At 46.5% G+C, this 23,087-nt stretch overlaps 2 protein-coding genes across 3 annotated transcripts in view; one reads left to right on the top strand and one right to left on the bottom strand.

The window, feature by feature from the left end:
* Nucleotides 1-7,782, top strand: part of TRAM2 (translocation associated membrane protein 2) — a 74,487-nt gene extending 66,705 nt beyond the window's left edge. Inside the window, exons 10-11 of one of the 2 annotated variants that reach the window (XM_045543732.1) lie at nucleotides 836-999; nucleotides 2,247-7,782. In XM_045543732.1, coding sequence (XP_045399688.1) covers nucleotides 836-999; nucleotides 2,247-2,320 — 238 coding nt within the window. In that variant the 3' untranslated portion in view covers nucleotides 2,321-7,782. Of the gene's footprint in view, nucleotides 1-40; nucleotides 155-835; nucleotides 1,000-2,246 lie in introns of those variants that run through there. The other variant, XM_045543733.1, reaches the window with a different exon arrangement.
* Nucleotides 7,783-12,774: 4,992 nt separating this feature from the next.
* Nucleotides 12,775-23,087, bottom strand: part of EFHC1 (EF-hand domain containing 1) — a 45,513-nt gene continuing 35,200 nt past the window's right edge. Inside the window, exons 10-11 of the mRNA XM_045543730.1 lie at nucleotides 14,493-14,703; nucleotides 12,775-13,030 (exon numbers count right to left, since the gene is read on the bottom strand). Coding sequence (XP_045399686.1) covers nucleotides 12,959-13,030; nucleotides 14,493-14,703 — 283 coding nt within the window. The 3' untranslated portion in view covers nucleotides 12,775-12,958. The remainder of the gene's footprint in view (nucleotides 13,031-14,492; nucleotides 14,704-23,087) is intronic.

The following is a 23,087-nucleotide window of genomic DNA, read 5'->3' as shown; positions in this document are numbered from 1 at the left end:
CACTGCCCGGAGCCTCCTGAACTTGGCACTACTTCCGCAGAGGGTCAGGAGGAGGCAGGCCCTCGGGTCTCCCGCAGGTTGGTGTTTGGCTGGAACTCTCTGGACACGAGGCCTGAGGAGAGAAAAGGTACCAGCCTTCTTCCTTCAAAACCATCTTCACTTGCTGGTCCTGGCGTGCTCAGACTGCAGTCGGGGCCCGGCCGAGTGTGAATTCCTTTACAGTTGTCCAGTGCTTTGTGGCACACGGAGGTGTCACCTCCGTTGCCTCAGTCGATCGTTACAGCCACATGTGGGCTCTTTAAAACCATGTTCCCAGTGGCTTAGCCAGTGGCCTCCCCTCCCGGAGAGGAAGACAGTGAGGAAGCCGTGGTGATTTGATGAGCCCACAGTCCCTGGAGGGTCACTTGTCTGAGGTTGTTCTGCTTTTAAGTGACATGCTAGGTGAGAAGCCACTCTTCAGGAATTATTTCAGCTATATCGTAATTCAGTTCATCTGCATTCCACCACTATTTGTGGGGCTCACCTCAGCTTTGTTCCGTGCTGTGGACACAAAGGAGACACAGCCGTGGGCCTCTCCCCAGGCATGGGAGTGTCGTGACGCGGAGCTGGACACATGTCTGTCACCACTTCCTTCGCGTCTCCCTGGCCCATCCCTTCCCCACACCTGGAGTGCGCTCGGGCTAGAGACTGACCGAAGCTCACACTCTTCCTGGTGATGGTGGCGGTGAGGCCCACGGGGATGGGCCATAGCAGCGGCAGGGTCCCTGGCCCTTGTCCCCCGCCCCAAGGCTGTGAGCCGCGTCCTCAAGCCCACCTCTCCGCCCTTGCCCCGCAGGCTGTGCGTGCTGCTGCTGGTGTGTGCCGCCCAGGCCTGGCTCATGTGGCGCTTCATCCACTCCCAGCTGCGGCACTGGCGGGAATACTGGAATGAGCAGAGCGCCAAGCGGAGAGTCCCAGCTGCCCCCAGACTACCAGCCAGGCTCATCAAGAGGGAATGTGGTGAGTGCCAGGCGAGGTCTGTCGGGGTGGGTGGGGAGGAGCCCGGGCCCGGCTCCTCCGGTGCTCCCCAGACCAGTCCTGCGGGCTCCTCCTCCCCAGCTCCTTCCCTGCCCGGCCCTGGGGCTCCTGGCTCCCTGACTGGCACGTGGCTGGGTGTGGGCCAGGGACAGATTGTGGGCGGGACTGGCCCGAACTCGGCCGGGAGCCCTGGCCACTGCGGGGCAGGGCAGGGGCTGGGTGGGGAGCCCTGGCGGGAAACATGTCCTCAGGGTGGCTTCTGGACCCCGGCCAAGCTCTGCTGCTGCTGCTGCTGCTGCTGCTGGCGTCCTTTCTCCAGAGCTGCACAGCAGCTCTGTCCTCACCTGCCCTTTGCTCCATATCCCAGCCTGCCCCTGCCTCCCAGCCTGCTGGCTCCTCCTCTGTCTTCGGGAATGACTCACGGTGCCACAGGGCTAGGTGGGCAGCAGGGTGGGACGCCCACTTCTCCTCCGGCCCCTGCACGCACCTACCCTCACCGAGTGCCCAGGCACTGCCAGCCCTGCGCTGTCTGTCCCGCCTGCGGGCCTGTCTGCACCGGGCTCTGGTTTTTGACTCACCTGCCTTTCTCCAGGCAGCCACCTGCTTGGCAGGGGCTCGTGTGTGTCTGAATCAGACACGTGCGCAGCTGGGTGTGACGAGGAGCCGGGCCTGGCTGGCGGGGGAGGCACAGGGCACGCAGCTGCAGCCACATGTACCTTTGACTTTGAGAAAGCACTCAGAGGTATTTTTAACAACAGTGGAAAGAGAGCACAGTTTTTCTGCCAAATGAGTGTCAGGCATCTGAGTAAGGCCTTGTCCCTACAGTCTCTCGTACCCCATCCCTTCTGTTGCCACTGTTCCTGGGAGTTACCGAAATGGGCCAGTGCCCTGCAGGGGCCCGCCGGGAACTGGGGATCCTGGCAGCTCTGAGTGAGCTCAGCGAGTGAGCAGCCCCAGCCCCAGGCCTGGGCGGGCAGGCCCCTGCCTGCTTCTGAGTTTTGCTGCGTGCCATCCCCGGGCCCCTCAAACAGGGCCACTTGTCCAGGACACTGGAGAAAGCAGGAGCCTCCTGGGAGCTGTCTGCTGGCCTTCCTTTGCTGTGGGAAGCTGTGGCCCAGTGTCCCCTTGGCTTGTCCCCGTGCGGCAGCAGGGCTGCCGGCCGCACCTCCCCGCTGCTGCTTCAGTCCCAGCAGAAACACCACGCGTGCTTGTCTCTCTCCACCTCCCAGGTTACCATGAAAATGGAGTGGTGAAGGCAGAGAATGGAACCTCCCCCCGGACTAAGAAACTCAAGTCTCCTTAAGGCCAAAGTGCTGAGAACAGGAATCCTCTTGGTGGGGGCGCAGCGGGGGGCGAGGAGCCCGGCCCCTCCCTGCCTCCGCCCCCCTGCTCGTGGTGCTCCGTCTCAACGGCAGAGACCCGTCTTTCTGCGAGGGGTTTCTCCTTCTTACTTCCTGGCTTTCTCTTCCTCTTCCATAAACCATTCTCAATAAAGCCAAAACTCCTTCTCTTTCCCTCCCTCAGGCCACCTCGCGTCCTCACCCCTGCCCTGTGCCGGGGTCTTCTAGAAGCCCAGGTTCTCAAGGCTGTCTTTCTTTTTGCCTCTTCTTTCTCTTCATTCATGGCTGCTGCTTTCTCTTTTCACCTGATCGTGCAATTTTTTCTGTGTCGGATTTTTACAATGAGAGGGAGCTAAGATTACAGTCCTGTCCATCAGTCCCCAGGACCTGTCAGTCTGGAAGCCTCGTGCCAAGGAGCCTCCACCGGGGGCCAGCAGCGGGCCCCTCGGTGTCCCCTTGTGGAGGGGCAGGAAGAGGAGCACCCGGCCCTCCCGGATCGTAATCTCCTTGGTGCTGATTAACTGACGAGATCCGTGATTCCAGCCGCTGCTGGCTGTAAACGCCAAGGCATTTGGCTTTGGGACCTGAGGACTCAACCCAGAAGGATGGTGTTAACGCCATTGGGTCTCGTGACTCACCATGGCTGGGCAAGGACCGGCGACCAGCCCGCTGCTGCTCTGCGGGGGAAGCGCCGAAGGAGGAGGACAAGTCTTCCCGCCGTGGGGAGCAAGCGTGTGAGCAGCAGCTCTTCCAGAAAGGTAATGGCGGCAGGAACGACGGAGAAGTCGACCTAGGCCTTTCTTCAGCAGTCCCAGCTGCAGTTGCTTTTTCAGCCGTTCACCAGCATTCAAACCAAACCAAACCGAACCGAACCGCAGTGCGCAGACCTGCCAGAGCGATGCTGGTCCTAAGCTCAGAGCCGGCCTCCCTGTCGGGGCCCAAGCTCGCTGCCTTGGCTTCGTCTCTAGCTGCGGAAACACTAAGCCCCAAGGGCTCCGGGCCCGTGATGGTCCCCTGGTGCCTCGGGGGTGGTCACCCGGGCTGTTCTCGCTCTGGCCTCACTCACTGAGTGTTCTTTGGAGTTGTTGTCATTTGCTGATGTTTGTTGAGCACACCTAGCATTTTGAGCTGCGTGAAGCCAGGACGGACTCCAGGTCACTCTCCCAGTTAGCGGATAGAAGTCTTTTTGCCCCCCTCCCTCGCACATCCTTTCCCCTCCTTTCCCCCTGAAGACAAGGCCTCCGAGTCCTTATGGTGCCTTGAAAGGACTTCCAGAAGGGGCGGTAGACTTTAAAAGGCCCTGATTAAGAACCTCGGAACTCTGAGCTGAGGCGAAGGGGAGCAGTTCTTGGTGGGCACGGGAATGCTGTGTCATTGGTGTGCTGGCCCTCCTTCTGACGTCAAGTAGAAACCAAACCTTGGATTTTTATCCAAAAAGGGGGAAATGGGTCTTTTCATCAAAGCAACTCCCCTTCTCCAAGTCACTTACATCATAGATAAATTTTAACTTTCCAGTAACTGAGGGATTGGTTTCCTAACACCATTGTAGACCCTCTCTCTGTCCAAGGTAAGGTTGCAGAAATGGGAAGAACTACTGGGCTGCTTTTGATTTCCCTTAGGAAGTGGGACAGTGTTTTTGAAAATATGCGTTTCTCCCATCCCTCCCTCTTCTCCTCTGACACTTGTCTAGGCCGCACAGCAGAACTTTGGTAAGAGAGTAGCTTGTAGCTCGGTATCAACACAGCGGAGCTGACCAGGAACCAGACCCCTTAGCCATTTCAGTCACACAGCCCTGACATAGGCTGAAATTGAGGTCATGCTCCCTGTCCGCCCCTGGGAACTGCTAATGGGGGGAGTGTTCAGCCAGCAGCCTGCTAAGCCCACCTTCCTCCCCCGTGAGCCTGGGTCCTCCCTCGGCTGTGTCATTGGCAGGGCCTCGCCCGCTTCCTACCGGAGGCCTGTCCCTCTCAGGTGAGCCCAGGTGAGAATGCAGAGGGGCGTGCCTGCCACGTGCTGCGCGCTGAGGAGGGGGTAAGCAAAGCCGCTGACATCTTGCCCTCAAGCAGCCTCCGTTTTCATGTCTGTAGGTTTTCGTGGCTCTGTCCCAGGACACCTGGGTGCCGTGGACGACATGGCTTCATGTCCCTGAAGTCTGCAGGCTTCACTGCTGCCAGTGTGTTGTGCCTTGGATGCGGTCCCACCAACACAGTGTCTGGGGTCGGCTTAGGCTGGCTCTGCTTCCCAGGGGACAAGGGTGTGTTCAGGGTTTGTTCTATGTAAAAAAACAAAACGAAACCCTGAGACCATGAGTAAGGTTGGCACCGCACCAGCCTGGGCTTCAGGGACATTTTAGGGGGGAGTCAAAGGCTAGTTAGGGGTCCTTTGTCACCTCCCGACCAGCCTCTCCGGCACATTTATTTCATAGCAGAGCCAAGTCTTCAGCAGGTTGACGTGAACCATGTTGCCAGAGCTGAAATTATTCCACGTCAGCCCATGAGCCTGTTGGGCTCGCTCGTTCTCATTTTGGTGACTTTGGCTACTTTATTCTGTTTTATGCATGATCTCCTGTCCCCAAGCCACTTGCGAAGGCCCTGCCATATTCCTCCAAGTTTGAGAGGCCGGCTCAGCACCATTTGCCAAGAGCGGGGGAGGGGATGTAACCTACCTCAGCACCTGCGGCCTCTCGGCACCCCGACCCCCGATGGCCGGCGCGTGTGGGGAGGCCCACGGGTGGCAGCGACAGGAGAGGGAGGCCGCCTGCCGGGTGGGGGAATCCCGTGCCGCCGGCCGCCCTCCCAGGGGCGCCAGTGTCGGGAAAGCTATTTTTACCTGCCGGGCTCTGACAGCCGCACTATTAATAGGTTACATGTGTTCCTCTTGAAGGCAGGGGATGGTTCTGGGCAAAAGGGGAGCGGGCTGAGCCGGGGTGGGGCAGCTGCTGCCGCTCTCCTGTTTGAGTCGATTCTCACCCGACGTGTGCCGGGGCCACCAGACCTACGACGTGGTTGCTGGGAACCTTGTCTGTTCCTGTCCCCAGGCAGAACTTACCAGCCTCTGAGAAACTAAAATAGATGTCTGGACTCCTCGCACGTGCTTGTCACGGCTAGAATCCCTGGCGCCCCAACCTCCCCTGCTGCCTGGGACAGGCGTGTGCCTCTGGGCTTTCTTCTGGGACCTCCTTCCTCAACAGCCCTTGGCCTTGTTTTCTCAGCAGTGGATTAAGAGGCTGGGTCAGAGAGCGCATCCCCTCCCGACATAGAAGTTGCATTGGGTGGAGGCTTTAATGGGAAGTGGCTGGGAAAGGCCGGGGTTTGGGCCTCCTTCGTGTGCTCCAGCCTCCACAGCCAGGTTTTCCTAGGCCTGGTGTGAGAGGAAGTGGGGGAGCCTGGACGTGACTGGCTGCCTGGGGCCTCAGTGTCACAGGTGAACGGGCTTCCGGGCTTCCGTCCGTGATCCCCCGAGGCTCTGTTCTCGGTCACTGGAGACAGTGCTGAGAGCCTGGGACGACCGTGTTGTTCTTCCTCCCGCCTGCGGCCCTGTGAGCTCAGGCCTTGTCCGCAGGAGAGGGCCGTGGGGATTACTGGAGCATTAGGTCATTGTCAGATGACTCAGAAACCTACATGGAATCCCTCTCTAGCCCGTGGTTGTCCCCGTGAGGGAGACTTTACCAGCTTCTCACTCTTCACCCTCCTTCTGGCACAAGTGTTAACTGCACCACCACCCCCCAAGGCTGAAAAAGACCACTCCTCCCCGGGGAGAGTTGCCTCACTCGTGCGTGGAGGTCTCGGATTAGCAGAGCCGTGAAGGAGAAAAGCATTGGGTCTGCAGGCTCCCTGCAGCCTTGTGCCCAGAGGCCCCCGCAGAGTTTTTGTCCTGAGCAGATCCTTTGTGTGTGTGTGTGTGTGTGTGTATAGTAAGTGCCTTACTTTGCCGTGTGGTCTTGTACTGTGTGGCCAGCCCCCAGCCACCGGGGCTCCAGAGCTGTTTGTCATATGCAGCTGAGGACACCATGCCTCAGTACAGTTACATATAAAAGGGACACAGATTGTGACAGTTTTGCCCCATTCATTTCTGACACCCTCCCCTTCCCATTGCATTGGGGTCCGGTGTGTTCTCGGTGGTGTTCCTGGTTTCTCCCTCGTGTCAGTTCTCTTGTGACCTGCTGGGTGGCTGTAGGAGCCCTGTGAGGTGGCCTAACGGCAGACCCCTTGCCTCGTACCTATTAGGGAAGCTCAGAGACTTCCAGAACCACCCCCCGCCCTGTGCCTCTGGCCCCACGTGGCAAGCCCTGCTCTTCCAGTCCCCCTCCATCCCAGATTAAACGCATAACCATAACCCTCTTCTGATCTATTTTGCTTCCCATTCAACCCAAAGTTTCTGTGATGCAGGTGTTTACTTTTACTTCCCAGTCTCGAGTGTTAATTCATAGATAACGCATTTGACAGGTGGTCTAGTCTGGCCGTTGCAGCCCTGTGTGAGCTCCTGATTCAGTGTTACCTTGTGTGAGTAGCAGCAGCCCTCCACCCTGCCCCCTGCCTGCCTGCCTTTCTCTCACTCTACCGGGTTGTGCAATAACTCTCCCCGCCGGGGGTCTCTTCCACAGGCCTTTCTGTCCCTTACAATTCCCCGCAAGTGGGGGAGAGATGAGACCCACGGGAGGGGTAGTCGTCATCCCTTACAGAAGCAATGTCAGCCACTTTCCTTTTGTTGCTGTCATTCTCGTGGTCCTGGGTGGGTTTCTGTGGCACCCTTGTAGAACATGTAGCATCATCTTAGAAGTCCATATATATATTTTTTTTTTTAATCTGTTGAAGAGGAAAAACCCACCCTCATGATGGGGCATAAGTCAGTGTCCAGGAATAAGATCTGTTGTGATGCCTGTGACATCACCGTCACTCTGCCTAAAAGCATTCCAGAGCTGCTTGTTCACGTGGAGAGGAAGGAGATTTTTCCGAGAATCAGCCACAGGTGGATGGCCCTGTTCACCTGACAGGACCTGGCTGTGACGGTACCACCGTTTCCTTGAGTGTGTATGTGATGAGACTGCAAACCTCATATTTCAGTTCCTCTGTTTAATAAACATCTGAAGGATGAGCTGAGGCTGCTGGTGCCCTGAGCAACTCATAATGCAAATGTGGACAGATTGTCTCTGTGTTTTTCTACTTTAGCCTGTTCATGTTATGGACCAAATTACAACAAGGAACTCAAGGAAAATTTGTACCTGCCATATTTATGCTTTCATGTAAAAGGGTTGGGGGGAGGGGTGTCTTTTTACTTTTGGTGAACTTTTTTTTCAAAATCATTTTTCCACTGTTGCTGTCTGGTTTTAAAACAAATTACAGTTTTTGTATGGATTTTTTAAATGTACATTTTGCAACAAATGATCAAATATTTTCTGAATAACTGAATAAAAGGCATAGAATTATCAGAATAATTGTCTCTGATGTAATTCCTTGACAAGCTTTTATATAATAGTGCTTTTTAATCTGGACGCTTAGGTTTAGTTTTAATCGAAAAATAAGTTGCATCAGTTTTAGCCTCTGTGTCTAATGGTTTTCAGTTTGTCATTTCTTATATATCTTAAGATACATTTGTCCATTGTGATGATGTGGATTAGGAAGTCAGAATTAAAGATGGAGAGTCAGTTACATCAAGTGCTGGATAGTAATATGCATCATTTTTATTTGACTCTGCAACAGTAAAGTGGAAAAAGGAGTTTTCTTAAGACAGAGTTTGTGGGTAGGAAGCTCCAGAAAGAAGCACATCATCCTTGATGCCTGCTCTACCATGAAGTCGTTTGGCTTGGAGGAGATGGGGTTAGTTTGTGTGTAAAGCCACCAAATGTGTTGGTGTTGACTAGAACACATCTAAATATTAGTAACAATGGCAGGCAGGGGGGATTGCTGGTGCCCCTTAGATGGCCTGCTTGCCCAGAGCTGTCTGCTCCATTTCTGGAACCAGCTTTGGAGAGAGCTCAGGAGATGAGTGCGGTTACAGGTGACAGCCAGGGACACCCACAGGGTGTGGGAATTAAAGAGGGAACATTTACTTGAGGTGAAGGTGAGTGGTACTAACGGAGGGCAGGTTTTGGTGCACACTTGGGTTTAGTCTTGCTCTGCCATGAGAAGCTAGGTGACCTGGAGCAGTGAATCTTTCTGAGCCTGTTTGCTTATCTGTGTCATAGGGGTTTTATTTTCGTTTTGCAGGGAATGGTGGTGGTAAAACTTGGAGATACTGAATGCTAAGTTCATGGTACATGTACAGCCCTCAATAGATTGATTTTATTTGTTTAATGAACCTGATCATACTCATGTGTCTGCAGGCTATTCAGGAGTCACTTACTCAAGGGACCCTTGATTCTCTGGAAACACTTAGAGAAGTCTTTTCTATCTATTGGTCCCAGATACCCTCATTGCCTAGAGATGATGGGTTTGATACACCTTAATGGTATTTTCAAGGCCCCCTGGTGGTGCAGACAGGGTACAGGCCCAGGGCTCTGAGTAGTGGCTCATGCACAGCCAGTCTTCCCCCACAAGGCAGATTTTACCAGCCCTGAAGCCAGAGTCACGCTAAACAGCCTTAGACAAATCCTTCAGTTAGATCTGAGAGCTGCAGCTACTAATGTGTCTCCACTGCAAACACTAATAGGTAATGCTAATTCATTCTCTCTCTCTCTAACTCCCTGGTGGCCAATTTGGAGTGACGGTCATTTCTGCCTGCTATAGTATTGCTTGCTGCAGGCTAATGCTCAGCTCTCTTCTGCCACCTGAGTCCCAGACTCCAGATGTCTGCCAGCTGTGACCGTAGCATAAGTAATTAGTGGCATCTAATGGCTACACTGCCATTTAGGATGTTAGTAGGGAAAGTGACTTCCTCTGACTTTTTTGGTTCCTACACTTGCTGCCTTGTATTAATATAAACTAACAGGCGAGCGGTGAGTGCACAGATACCGCATAGATGACCTGCTGGCTTCGGTCTTTCATGAAGTAGCTTTTATACCTGGTGATGGTGCTGTCAGATCTCATTTTCTCAATCTTGGGTAAACTTGAAAGGGATGCATGGTGAGGAGCAGACAGCAAGCTTAAGGAACATACGTGAATAGTGCCAACCTCATTCAAGAGAGCTCTCTCTGAGACACTTCTAACAATTACAGTGGGGCTGACATTTTAATACTGGTCCCCATTATATTTAATAGAAAGATATCTATATTTTATCTTGTGGAAAAGACATAGGAAAATAAAAGAAGAGATCAATGGTCAGAACTGAGGTTAAAAGGGCTATGAGCACTTGGCTTTCAAAGGGTGGGTAAGAGGATGTTAAATGAGACTTTCCTAATTCTCCATTTTGGCTGAGGCCTAAAGCTGAGGAAAAAAATTGGCAAGTATCTCCACATGCTGCAGATTGCTGCAGACCCATGGGCTATTTGGGGAGGAGGGCCCCGAAACCCCGCTTCCACAGGAGGCAGGAGTGATGAAGAAAACACTGGTGAGTGTGGGTTTCTTGAACAGGGCTGTCACAGTGCTGTGGCTCTGCAAGCGAAGTGAGGGGCGCTTTAGCAGACTCGGGGCTTGACATGTGGCTCCCGGAGTTGGGGCAGCACAAGACTTGGGATGCCTAGTTCTCAGCTAAAGCGAGTCTCAAAGAAAAGGATCGAGCTGCCTAACTGCATGGCCAAGAGAGCTGTGTGGGTGAGAACACTGGGCACAAGCACACACCCCGGAAGGCTGTGTCGGCCTGAAAGGGCCCCCATCCAAGAAGACCTTGAGAGGATTAGAAGGAACTTGAGGGGGCACACTTGAGCTGGGCAGTCAGGTGGAGGCTGGACCGTCCACATTTAAGAATGGTGCGCTAGGTTTCCTGTGGGAAAGTCTTTCTAAGGACTCATTAAAGAAAGAGTGCTCCAGGGGAGAGAAAGAGCCAGCTTTTGGGCACTTGTCACTCAGAGAGCCCCACCCAGATTATGACATTACCAGCTGCAGCAATAAGACTTTGCCCTTTTTCTCTGACTTCTATGCCTTAACCCTTCCCAGAGCCTACAAGGGCTGCAGACAGCAGCATGGCTGAAGAGGGACAAAGGGAGCAGAAGACAAAAGGAAGGAAGAAGAAACCCACGATACCTGCCCTAACACACACACTTCACTACAGGCGTCCAAGCCTGGGGCAGGCAGGGGAGAGCTTAGTAACGTTTAGACTGAAATCAACTTTTAAACATAGACAGTCTTGGCCAGACATGGTGGCTCACACCTGTAATCCCAGCACTTTGGGAGGCCAAGGCAGGAGAACAGCTTGAGGCCAGGAGTTCGAGACTAGCCTGGGCAACATAACAAGACTCCATTTCTAAAATAGTGGTGTGTACCTGTAGTTCCAGTTACTCAGGAAGCTGAGGTGGGAGGATTGCTTGAGCCCAGGAGTTCAAGGCTGCAGTGAGCTATGATTGCCCCACTGCACTCCAGCCTGGGCAGCAGAGTGAGACCCTGTCTCTAAAAAAATAATTAAATAAATACAGATGGTTCCCAACTTTCAGTGGTTCAGCTTAATGATTTTTCTGCTTTGCAATGGGTTTATCAGGGTATCAAATACATTTTTGACTTGTGATATTTTTGACTTACGATAGGTTCATCAGGATGTGACCCTGTTGTAAGTCGAGGAGCATCTGTACTTGAAAATGAGACTTTTGAAAAATAGTTATGAGTGGGAGTAAAATAAAACATAGGTTCTTCCTGCGATAATAGCCTAGAGCAGAAAAGGGGTCAACATAATACATGTACAACCCTTTTAATAAGCTGGAGGTGGCTTAGCTCATTAGGAAAGGGAAGACCAAGGGAAGTTCTCCAGCAGTTCTGAGAGGGCCCAGGCATGCTGGATCCTATATCACTCTTTCCTCATTCATGCCACATTTTGGGTGGCAGGGAGGACTTTGAGATAGCATTTTTAAAGATGACTTTGTTCTCCTGGAGAGAGTTGGAACCCATTCTGTTAAGTGAAGTATCTCAAGAATGGAAACATAAGCACCACGTGTACTCACCAGCAAATTGGTTTCCCTGATCATCACCTAAGTGCACATTTGGGAATAACACCAAGTGGGTTTCGGACAGAGGTGGGGGGTGGGAGGAGGGGATGGGTGTATACCTACTTGATTAGTGCGTTGCGCACCGTCTGGGGAATGGACACGCTTGAAGTTCTGACTCGGGGGGATGGGTGGGACATGGGCAATATATATAACCTGAACTTTTGTACCCCCATAATAAGCTGAAATAAAAATAAATAAATAAATAAATAAAGATGAATTTGGTGGCTGAGTTCAACCAAAGAGCAGCCTTGGTTCTAAAAAGCCAGTCATGGCTATTAGAGAACCAGTAACTGCTATTAATCTTTCCTTCCTATACCAAGGCCAGGCTCTCTAAGAGGAATATTTATTAAATCTCTTTTTTTTTTACTACAACCCACACCAACAAATACATTTTATTATACATCATGATCCAATAAATACTCAGTTGAAACAGAAGTTTCATGGAAAAAAAATACCCTGAGTACCACACTATTTTCTATTATATTCCCTTTTTTTAATGCAGGTCTACTAATGGGCCTAGAACCACAGTTTGAAACACACGTGAAATATTTCCCTACAATATGGGGGCGGACAGATGGGTAGTGGTGGGGCTGTTGGCTAGCAGCAATAGCAATAATGTGTGCTCATTTCCAACATCCCGAATGATGCTTCTAGCAAATACCATCATTCCTCCTTCCTGCTTTTAATCATTCTATATCCGTATTAATCAAGGTTCTCCAGAGAAGCAGAACCAACAGGATGCATGTGTGTGTGTGCGCGCGCGCGTGTGTGTATTTATAGATATATATACAGAGAGAGAGAGACAGAGACAGAGAGAGAGACAGATTTATTATTATAAGGAACTGGCTCACAATTACAGAGGCTGACAAGTCCCAAGATCTGCAGGGTGAGTTGGCAAGCTGGAGACCCAGGAGAGCTGAGGGTGTAATTGCAGTCCAAATCCAAAGGCCTGAGAACCAGGGAACGGGTGGTGCTGCCCCACTCTGAAGGCCAGCAGGCTGGAGACCCAGGAAGAATTAATGTTTCAGTTTGAGTCTGAAGGCAGGAAGAGGCCCATGTTGCAATTTAAAGGCAGTCAGGCAGGAGGAATTCTCTTGTTTAGGGGAAGGTCAGGCTTTTTGTTCTATTCAGGCCTTCACATGATTGGGCGAGGCACACCCACATTAGGGAGGGCAATCTGCTTTACTTAGTCTACTAATTCAAATGTTAATCTCATTCAGAACCACCCTTACAGAAACACCCAGAATAATGTTTAAATGAAATATCTGGATACTCTTTGGCCCAATCACGTTGACACATAAAATTAACCATCACTATACCCCTATCACCCTAAATAAGGCACCAATCTTAGAGCCTATAAGATCTAATTTATTAATAATTTAGACTTCAGTATTAGTGAAATATAAGAACCAAAAAAGAAATATAAGTTCAGGAACTCTCTCTGTAAATGCCTCTATGAAAAGTGCAAGGTATATTTCAAAGTATAGGTCCAAACATCAAAAAACTGTGTTGCATTCTCTCATCAGCCAGGTCAGTTTGAGAAAGCACGGACAAAGTTGTAGTAGTCAATCTTGTCTTCTCCATGAGAGCACAACCTGATTAACTGCAGAAGAGCGCAAAGAGAAGAGGTGAGACAGATCTGCATGTATATATAATGATTGTGAAGCAGTTCAGAATTTTTTATAGCCTCAGCTGATTCTGAAATGATCCTGTGAACCTGGTAGGTAGGTCAGACATTATCTCCACCTTATACTTAATGAAACCAAAGTTGGATAGAGTAAATGGCCTGCCCAAGATTTCAAGACTAACATTCATATTTATAAGAGCGTTGTCATTTTCAAGCACTTTTCATTGTTTTTATATTCAACTGCAAGACTTTGGCTCCCCAGCTCATGTGGAGTAAGACTTTTAAAATAGCAGGCTTCTGTTAACCACAGCCTAATGAAAGAATCTAGTTATGCCACTGCTCAAACTGTGTCCCCTAGAACTCAAGGGACTGAGTGGTAACTCAGTGGTAACTCTGTCAGGTGACTGGTAACAGACCGATCTTCTGTGGTTATTTTTATAAGACATGTGCAAATCTGCCCCACCCAGCCCTTCCTTGTTCCGCTTGCCAGTGACTGCCATTCCTCTCTCCCATGTCAGTCCCACGTCGGACAGTATGAATGACTTGAAAATCAAAAGTTGGGCATGCTGTCAATCTAAGGTTTGGGGGGCTAACTGGGTGTTTGGCCCACATGAACAAATACCCTTCCATCTGCCCTCCCCTCTTCCCTGTTCATGTTTCCATCCTATGAAAATCCTCATCTCCAACCTATTCATTTTAGCCCTAAACAAAACCCTTTCCTAAATGACTCTTAAATTTTGAACATCTCTTTTAGCTAAAAGATCTTTAAAAGGTCTACAGAACAGTGTTCTTAATCAGTGAGAATGTTTTGATAATAAGCCAGGGTCCTTGGCAATTGTGAGAAAGATTTTGTTCTGACTTTCAAGGGAACCCTGGCTGAAGGGGGTTATAATGAAGAAAAGGCACAAAACTCCACCTTTGACTCACTCGTGAAAACCTTAGGAGGAAAATTTCCATGCTCTTTCTCCATTTGCAGCTGGCCATGCTACCCCTACTGACAGATGGCACTGCCTTTGGGCAGTGGTCAGCTCTCTTCCATGCTAGCCCTGCTGATGGGCCAAGGTAGGCATTGGCTGTGAAGGGTACCAAAGGCTGCCAACCATCCTGCTCCATCAACCTGTCTTTGAGTCTCCCTTTGGCAGCTTAGTATCACTTCTGTTGGCATCTGTAGGGCATCACCTCTGTTGCCCTCCTTCAGCCCTGATGTGGTCGACCGAGCACTCTGTGCTGTCTTGCCCTAGGCCCACTCAAAGAGATGCCCTGCAACGGCAGTTAGAAAAGAATGCCAATGCTAGAATCAGGGGGACAGAATAGGAGAGCTGATCTGAACATCCTAAACCTGCCCCAGTTATAATGAAACATACATGCAATTGCCTTTAGGAAAGAATGATCAATGCTCAGCCTCTGTAATCGACCTGGAAAAGTAATTCATACTGACCTCCTTAACCAAGGAGTCATCAACTGGGACGTTAAGAGATTCACAGATTTTAAAGAACATCTCTCTGTCCACATATCCTGAAGCTTCCTTGTCATAAACTTGAAATGCCTCACGAATGTTGTCTTTGCATGAATGATCTTTCAGTTGCTTCTGGATTTTGTCTATTAATGCTTCCATTTCTTGCACACCCGGATCCTCTTCAGCTTGCTTGCTATAAAGAAAAGAAGGAAATGACTGGAGGTGGTATTTATTCTTAACCAATCTTATCTCAGGGACCAAAGTTTTCACTTGATGAGGTTGGGAAGCTTCTAATGACAAAGAGCTTTGATGCTGAGCTGACCAATAACTGGACACCTGCCCGTGGGGGCTGATGGCTGACTGCCACATCAGGAAGGCCTGACTGGGGGGCAGTTGTTGAACTGCCTCCCTTTCTACCGTCTGCACAAGGAGTCAAATCTAATTAATACCACCACCATCCCAGATTCGGTATTTGTGGGAATCACATGATTGTCTCTTACTGCTGTTGTAGATTAATGTTACCTCACCTAAAAATAAATGCCTGAGTATTTAAATATATATTATCAAATTATTAATATATTATTGAATTATTAATATATTAAATGTATAGACTTAAATACTCAGGCATCTATTTTATATATATATAACATATATATATATATATATATTATATATATTTAAAACAACACACAGCCAGGAATCTCTTATAGTTTTAACATTCCTGCTCCAATTCACACTGACTTTTGTGAAAGGTTATCTGTGGAAGTTAAGAGACTGCTCTATGTGGTAGAGTGAAAGTTTAGGATTAGTATTTACTGAAATGAAGACAGATTTGTAATAGAGCATTAAGAAAAGAGAGGTCTGTCCCTTCAGAACACAACCACAATAAGTAGAAGCTCAACTTTCATTGCCTCTGAACATGAAGATACCGTTATAAAATTAATGAAGTTTAAAGCTGGAAAAGACTCCCTCATATTTCATCTTCATAAATCCTTTTGGAATAAAATGGGTCCAAATAAACTCAGTAAGCACACTTCCCCTTTTCAATGATGATAGCATAGACATGAAGACACTAGTAACTTATCCTAGATCTCGTGTCGGAAGCAAGACCAGAACTCACATCTCACTACAGTTCCAAAATGTTCAATCAAGTATGCCCAATCACCTCTTACTGAATCCTTCTCCTTCCATGACATCAAAACTATCAATCCACCATTGCTTTTCTATACTGATTTTTTTCTTGTATATAATATTTAAAAAGTCCACTGTTATAAATAAACTCTTTTTAACTTATTCCCCTGTTTTACCTGCTGGCAGCCCTTGCTAGGGAAGGTATAAAGTAGTATAACCTTTCAGGAACAATTTGGAAACATAGAGCAAAAGCCCAGCAAATGATACAAAATCACTTATTCTAAGGAAATGACCATGGATTGTATGCAAAGATACATCTATAAGACTGTTTTGAGATAGCCTAAATAGCCAAAAATAGGTAATTATTTAAATAATTATACTACAATCAAGAAATAGAATAATAATGCAGCCATTGACAATGATGCAGAAAGAGTAGAAAAATATATTTTTAGTAAGAAAATCAAGGCACAAAAGTATGTATAGGATGCTAACTCTTGTGTAAAAGTTTTGGGGGAATAACAGTATATATTTAAAGTTGCTTATATTATGTAAAGAAAACTCTGGGAAGATATTAAAAAAAATGAAAGAGGTAGTTAGCTATGGGGACTGGAAGGTAATAAGTAGGTAGATGGAAGATGGGGTGGGAGCAAAACTTTTCATCGGGCCTTTCGTGTGTGTGTGTGTGTGTGTGTGTGTGTGTATGATCCATGTGAATACACCTACTCAAAAAATTAAACTATTTATGTTCCATAAAATATTTCAAGATATTAGAAATCTTCGTGATAAACTCTCAAGTGAAAAAAGCCAGTAAAATAGTGCTAGAGTTTGGGTGTTTGTCCCCTCCAAATCTCATGTTGAAATGTGATTTCCAGTGTTGGAGGTGGGGCCTACTGGGAGGTGTTTGGGTCATGGGGACAGAGCCCTCATGAATGGCTTGGTGCCCTCCCTGCAGTAAGGAGTCCTCACTGTGTTAGTTCTTGAAAGAGCTGATTGTTTAAAAAAGCCTGGCACCTTGTGCCCCCCCAATCTCGTTCCTCCTCCTGCCATGTGACATGCCTGCTTCCCTTTTACCTTCCACCTTGCTTGGGAGCTCGCTGAAGCCCTTGCCAGAAGCAGATGCTGGTGCCATGCTTCTGGTACAGCCTGCAGGACTGTGAGCCAAATAAACTTTTTTTTTTTTAATAAATTACCCAGTCTCAGGCATTCCTTTATAGCAGCACAAAATGGACTAAGACAAATAGTATTACAGAATTATTCCATTTTATATGCATATTTAAAAACAACAAATTAGATGTAGTCATTTCTGAGTTATAAGATTTTCAAGTATTTTTGTTTATTTCCATTTGTATTACCTAAATTTTTATTCCCTAAATTTTTTTATTCTGGACATGTATTACTTTTGTAGTGATACAAAAACAATAAAAATCTCCAATATCTAAATGCCCTCTCACACTATTTATTATAGAAGCAGAATATGTTTATCTGATAAGCATAACTCCAATCATATATACTAAATTATGAATGACCTCCAAGGGAGATATTTTAGTGGCAGAAAACAGTCAAACCTCAGTCTTCCCCATGATCCCAAGGATTAGAGTCATGGAGCATATGAAGTTAAAATGTGATCATCCAATCATTTTGAGAAAGAGAAAATAACTCTCCCTCCCCTGAAGAAGCCAGACACCTCTTCCCCTCCATACGCCAGGGAAAGTACCCATGGCATCTGCTGCCTTTGAGCAAGATGAAGTGAATTCACTAGATAGCAACAGGTGGCACTGTTTAAGGCAGAGCTAGTTAAAGTTACAGCCCCTACTTTATCGCCAGGGCCCAAGTCAGGGCCTGTTCTATAGGAGAGCTGCAAGTCCCAGGACAAGGTTTGTTCCCGTGGGAGCACAGGGGACCTGCAGGTTCTGCTTCACAGGGACTCCCAACTGAGAAGCAGCTGGAGGTCCCAAAATGCTGGGTGAAGACTCTGTGCCAAGCTCGCCGATGCCTTGCCTTTACTTTCCGTAAAAGTGAATGTGAGTGACTAATCTCCCTTGGTGAGAGGGACGTCACAGTTTTCTGTCTGCTCTGAGAATATTTTGCTGCAATTATTCTGGCAAAGTCCTCCACTTAGCAAGAACTGAGTGGAATTCACATGTTTTCTTAAAAAGCAAACAATCTGTAATCCCGTTCTTCCTTACCTATAGTATTTCCTTTTGGTAGTGGGAAACTCTGATACCAACATTGTGTTAGAGCTTTAAAGTGACCATTTCAGTTGTAAAGATTCAGCATGGAACCCCTGGCCTGACGTCAGCTCTTGATCTGTAACCCAAAGCCATCCTTTGAGCCCGTGAAGACAAACCTACTCCCAACACAGGCACCCACTTGCCTAGAGAGCTTCAGGTGGTCAAGAGTCTTTGCCGAATAAGAACATCCTTAATTTCCTGGTGCTTTTCTCTGGCAAAGCAAAGCAGATTTTAATGGATTCAAAATCTCAGCTTTGCCACTTAAAGGCTGCATGATCTTGACTAAATTACTGAACTGCTCTGTAGCTCAGTTTCTTCATCTGTGAGAGTTTTTAAAGGAAACCACCTCATAAAGGTTGCTGTGATAATTAAATAAGTTATTACATAGAAAGCATTTAGTGCCTGCTGTAGCAGATACACAACAAATGTTAGTTTTTAACAGAGTTCCTTTGGCAGTCCTGGTGGAAACATTCATTCACCCATTTTACAACTATTCATTGGGCAGGTGAGGCTCAATGCAGGTGTTGGCAGAGGAGAGGAGTAAACTGTTGAGTATGACAGCAATCCTGTCTTTAGTAAGGATCCTTGCTCTCTATTTGGGGGGTTAAGACACAGACTTTAAAATCATTAACAGAAAGGAGAAATTTACATTACCATTTAAGAGGGATGTAGAGGATGCGAGAGTCAGAAAGAGCTGAACTGAGGAAGCGGCATTTGACCTAGACCTTGAAGGATGTGAGAACTTGGACATGCGGAATGAAATAACGAGACTACAGATGATGGAAACAGCCCGGGGAAAGGCAGGAAGAAAGGAATGCTTGAAGTTAATGTAATAAATCGGTTTGTCTGGAGTGCAGTGTGTGTGAAAAGGTGAACCAGAACTTTTAAGTCAGACAGTCATTTGGAGTCACACTACAGAGGTTCTTGGATACTAGGCTAAGAACTTTTAAATTTTATTTTTAAGTGATAGGAACTTGTTAAAAGTAGTGAGTCCAGGTGTGGTAGCTGATGTCTAAAATTCCAGCACTTTGGGAGGCCAAAGTGGGAGGATTGCTTAAGGCCAGGAGTTCAAGACCAGCCTGGATAACATGTTGAGACCTTGTCTCTACAAAAAGTAAAAAACAAAAAAACTTAGCCAGGTGTGGTGGCATGCGCCTGTAGTCCTAGCTGCTTGGGAGACTGAGGAGAGAGGAATGCTTGAGCCTAGGAGTTGAAGGCTGCAGTGAGCTATGATCTCGCACTGCCAATATCCAAGATGACTGGTTTGGCAACAGTGTGCAAAATGAATTAAGGAAGGGAGAGAGTGGGGTGGGAAGATAAGGTAGATGCTTTATGGAAAGCTAGGTAAGCAGTGATTGGAGTGTTGGCAGACACTGGTGCTTACCTGCCCAGTATTCATCCTCTCCTTTATAAAGCCCTTATTTTGTGTGGAGCAGCAATTAGGAGTGACCATGTGATACAGCCCAGCCAATGAGATGTGAGCAGAAGTTTATAGGTGGGGCTTCTGGGAAAGCCCTTTAAAAATAGGAAAGACATGGCAAGATTTGTTCTTTGGTCTTTTACCCATTATTCTTCCCCTCTCCCTGTCTAGAATATAAATGCAATGCTGGAGATGGAATATTCACGTTGAGGCCACAGAGCGATAAGCATGAGGACAAAAGCTACTTGCTAAGGATGTCTGAGTAATGACAGAGAAGTCAGGTCCCTGATGGCACTGTCAAACCACCACACCAGCCTGGGACTGCTTACCTCCAGGCACAGCGTTACATCAGAAACATAAAACTCCACTGGGATAAGCTAATGTAAGTTTGTTTCTGTTGTGCGTTTGTTGTTATCATGTGCAGGCAAATGTGATTCCTAACAGATAGAGTGCTTTAAATTAAGAAATAGTGGCAAGAATGAAAAGGAGAAGTCAGAGGCAAGAGATACTGTAGAATCAAACAAAAGAGCTTAGCAACTTATTGGATGTGGGGCAAATAGAAGTCAAGGGTATCTCCAAGGTTTCAAATCAAGGTAAATGGGAAACTGAAGTCACTGAGAGAGAGAGGGGAGTTAGCGTTTATGATTGCCCCCTGTGTGCTAGACACTATGCTGGTGCTTTACACATGTTATCACAATACAGTGTTATCGCAGCTTTATGAGACAGATAAGCAAGAAGAAGGAGTAAGCAAGAGCAGGTGTGCCGGAAAGATGAAAATGACAATGACCCCATTTTTAATTGTATAAAGTGTGAGGCACTGGTGGTTCAGATAGACAAAGATACACTGGACAGGCAGACAGGAATGTAGGAACAGATTCAGGAGAGTGGTCGGGATGGAAAGCAACTCAGACACTCTGCGATGTCAACAGAGTTTACAGAAGGCAAACAGGAAGACCAAAACCAGGACCTTGAGAAACACCAACCTGGAGGACAGAAGTAGGAAAAAGACTCACAGAATAGGCTTGTAGAGAGGTATGAGTACCAGAGATTCTGACTTTCTAGAACTCAAAAGAGACAAAGTGGGTTTCAAAAAGGTGGTGGTAAAGAGTAGTCAATACTGTATATAGATCAGAAAGACTAAACTAAACACTAGACCAGGGGTCAGCAAGCTCCAGCACACAGGCCAAATCCAGCCTGCTGTCTATTTTTGGTACATAGAGTTTGACTGGAATATGGCCATTCCTGTTCATTTATATATTATCTATGGCTGCTTTCACACTACAGGGGCAGAGTTGCGTAGTTACAACAGAGACGGTATGGTCCACAAAGCCTAGATCATTTACTACCTGTCCCTCTACAAAAAAAAAAAAAAAAAAGGGTTGCCAATCCGTGCTCTAGAATATGAGATCCCTATTCTCTCATACATTTGCCTAAGCCTTTATTATAAGGCCTGGTATATAGTATAAACTCAAACATCTGTTGAATTAATGACTAAATGAGAAGAGACCATTATACTTGGAAACAATCAATGACCTTCAAGAAAGCAATTTATGAAGAGTAGTTGGATTCTGAAGCAGTCAGGAGGGAAATGGCTACAGACACAAAATAGAAGAATTAAATTTGAAGAAATAAGAGAAGCTTCTTATCTGTGACAAAAGAAGGTAAAGAGAAGACGAGTGATAGTATAGGAACATTCTCAGATGAAGGGTGGGAAAACTGATGAAGCTCACATTGGATCATTTGATCTCATATTGGAAACTAACCACAAAGTGAATATGGAAGACCTTGGAGCTTAAAGGAAATGGAAAAAGAAATGAAAATATTTGAAAACTTCTACCCGGGAAAAGCGGCTGAAGTGAAAAAGAAAGGATTACAAGGATCATTGAGCAGGAGAGGAGGGTCCTCTTGCAGCTGAAGAGCACAAATTGGCACGCTAACGGAACCGGGATAATATACATGAACATGTGCATGTGTTTATGCTATTCACACATGTAGATTTTCTATAGAGGGTGCGTTTATGAGCATGTGCATTTATTATCCTTAATCCTGAGTCCAAAATACTACAATGAGGACCCAAAACTTAAAGAGAACTTAAGAACTTAAAGTCAATACTGTTACCTGTACATTATTCTAATTTTCTGGCTCAGAGAAAGCAAACAGCTAACTCCAAATTTCATCATCCTATAATTGACATTTGACATAAAAAGTACTCAGCCTGATAAGTATTCAGGATCCCCTTTCATTACTCTTAGCAGTGATTAGTCAATTAAATTTGTATATGTATTTCCTTAGAGTGAGATTCAGTACTAGATGAGAGTCAGGAGCCAAAGGCAGAATGGCCAGGAGGCACAGAAGGTAAGACACTTAGATTCATGTCATCTGCAAGTATCTTCCCTCACTCATCTCTCTGGCCCATCACAAGAGAAGAAAGGGAAAGTGAGGATCAAAACAAGGAGAGCAATGGATCTCTTAACCCAGAACTTGAATTTCTCTTTATTTTTATTGGTATCTTATTCTAAGGGCCACAGTGGTATCTTTTTCTCAGTGCTAAAACAAAAACAAAAACAAAAACAGGATGATTTTGCTGGTAGTATGCTGAAGAAAGAAGCTTTCTAGTGTCTGCTGGTATTTGCATAAACGTGAAACAATTACAGAAAAAAAAGTTTGAGAAGTACTTGAATTAAATGTATGACCATGAATACCAAGCAGGCCCTCAATGCCATCCAAGCACCAAGCTATGGTTCTCTAGTCCATTCAGCCTCCTACTTTCCTAGACAGCTATTATATTTAAGTCCTGCAACAATTTTTTTTCACATTTTAACATCTCTAGAATTAGGATGCAGTTTTTGATTGATAGTGAATAAGGATTATAATTGGCAATATTTTTCTTTCTTAGTAGTAGATAAAATAATACTATGTTTTTATTTTCATTTTATTGTTATATTCATTTTATTAATTTTATTTAGTCAATTAAATATAGTCAATTATATAGTCAATAAAATAGAGCATTTCACAACTTCTCCTTTCTCCTGAAACCTCCAGCATCTCCCCAGCCTCCAACATCTCCCCCACCTCATTCTTCCTGCTGTGCTACTAAACACAATGAAACAATTAGAAGAGCCTCCCAACTGTATCTACTCACCTACCAGCATCTGTACCCACATACTCTGCCTTTCTGATAGTTACCATAGATCAAGGTTTCAAAGAATAATCCTAGGACCCCTGGAGGTTCCTAAGACCCTTTGAGGGTCTACAAGGTCAAAACTATTCTCCAATAATACTAAGTCATTATTTGGTTTTTTACTTTTATTTTCTCACAAGTGGATAATGGAGTTTTCCAAAGGTTACACAATGAATGATGTCACAGCAAGCAGAATACAGAAGCAGATGAAAATCCAGTTGTCTTCTATTACTAAAGTTAGACATTAAAGAGATTTGCAAAAATGTAAGGCAATGCCACTCTTTTCACTAAATTTTTTTGTTTGTAAAAATATGGTTATTTTTAACAAAAGTATGTTATTTGTGTTAAAATGAATAGGTTTATTATTGTTTTTTAAAATAAATTAATATTTTTAAATTTTTCAGATATGAATTTCTAATATGCTAAATAAATATCAATAGATATAAATACATAAAAACTCTTTGAGGTCCTCAATAATTTTTAAGTGTATAAAGTTGTCCTGAGACCAAAACGTTTGAGAAATACTGTCCTAGATGAATGGTTGGTGTTTCTATCTAAAACCAATTCCTCGCTTATGTACTAAACCCCATCCTCTCACAAACTCCAGCAATCCT

Source organism: Lemur catta, chromosome 2, assembly GCF_020740605.2.
Source record: "Lemur catta isolate mLemCat1 chromosome 2, mLemCat1.pri, whole genome shotgun sequence".
NCBI classification, from domain to species: Eukaryota; Metazoa; Chordata; class Mammalia; order Primates; family Lemuridae; genus Lemur; species Lemur catta.
This window is presented reverse-complemented; position numbering and strand designations above follow the sequence as displayed.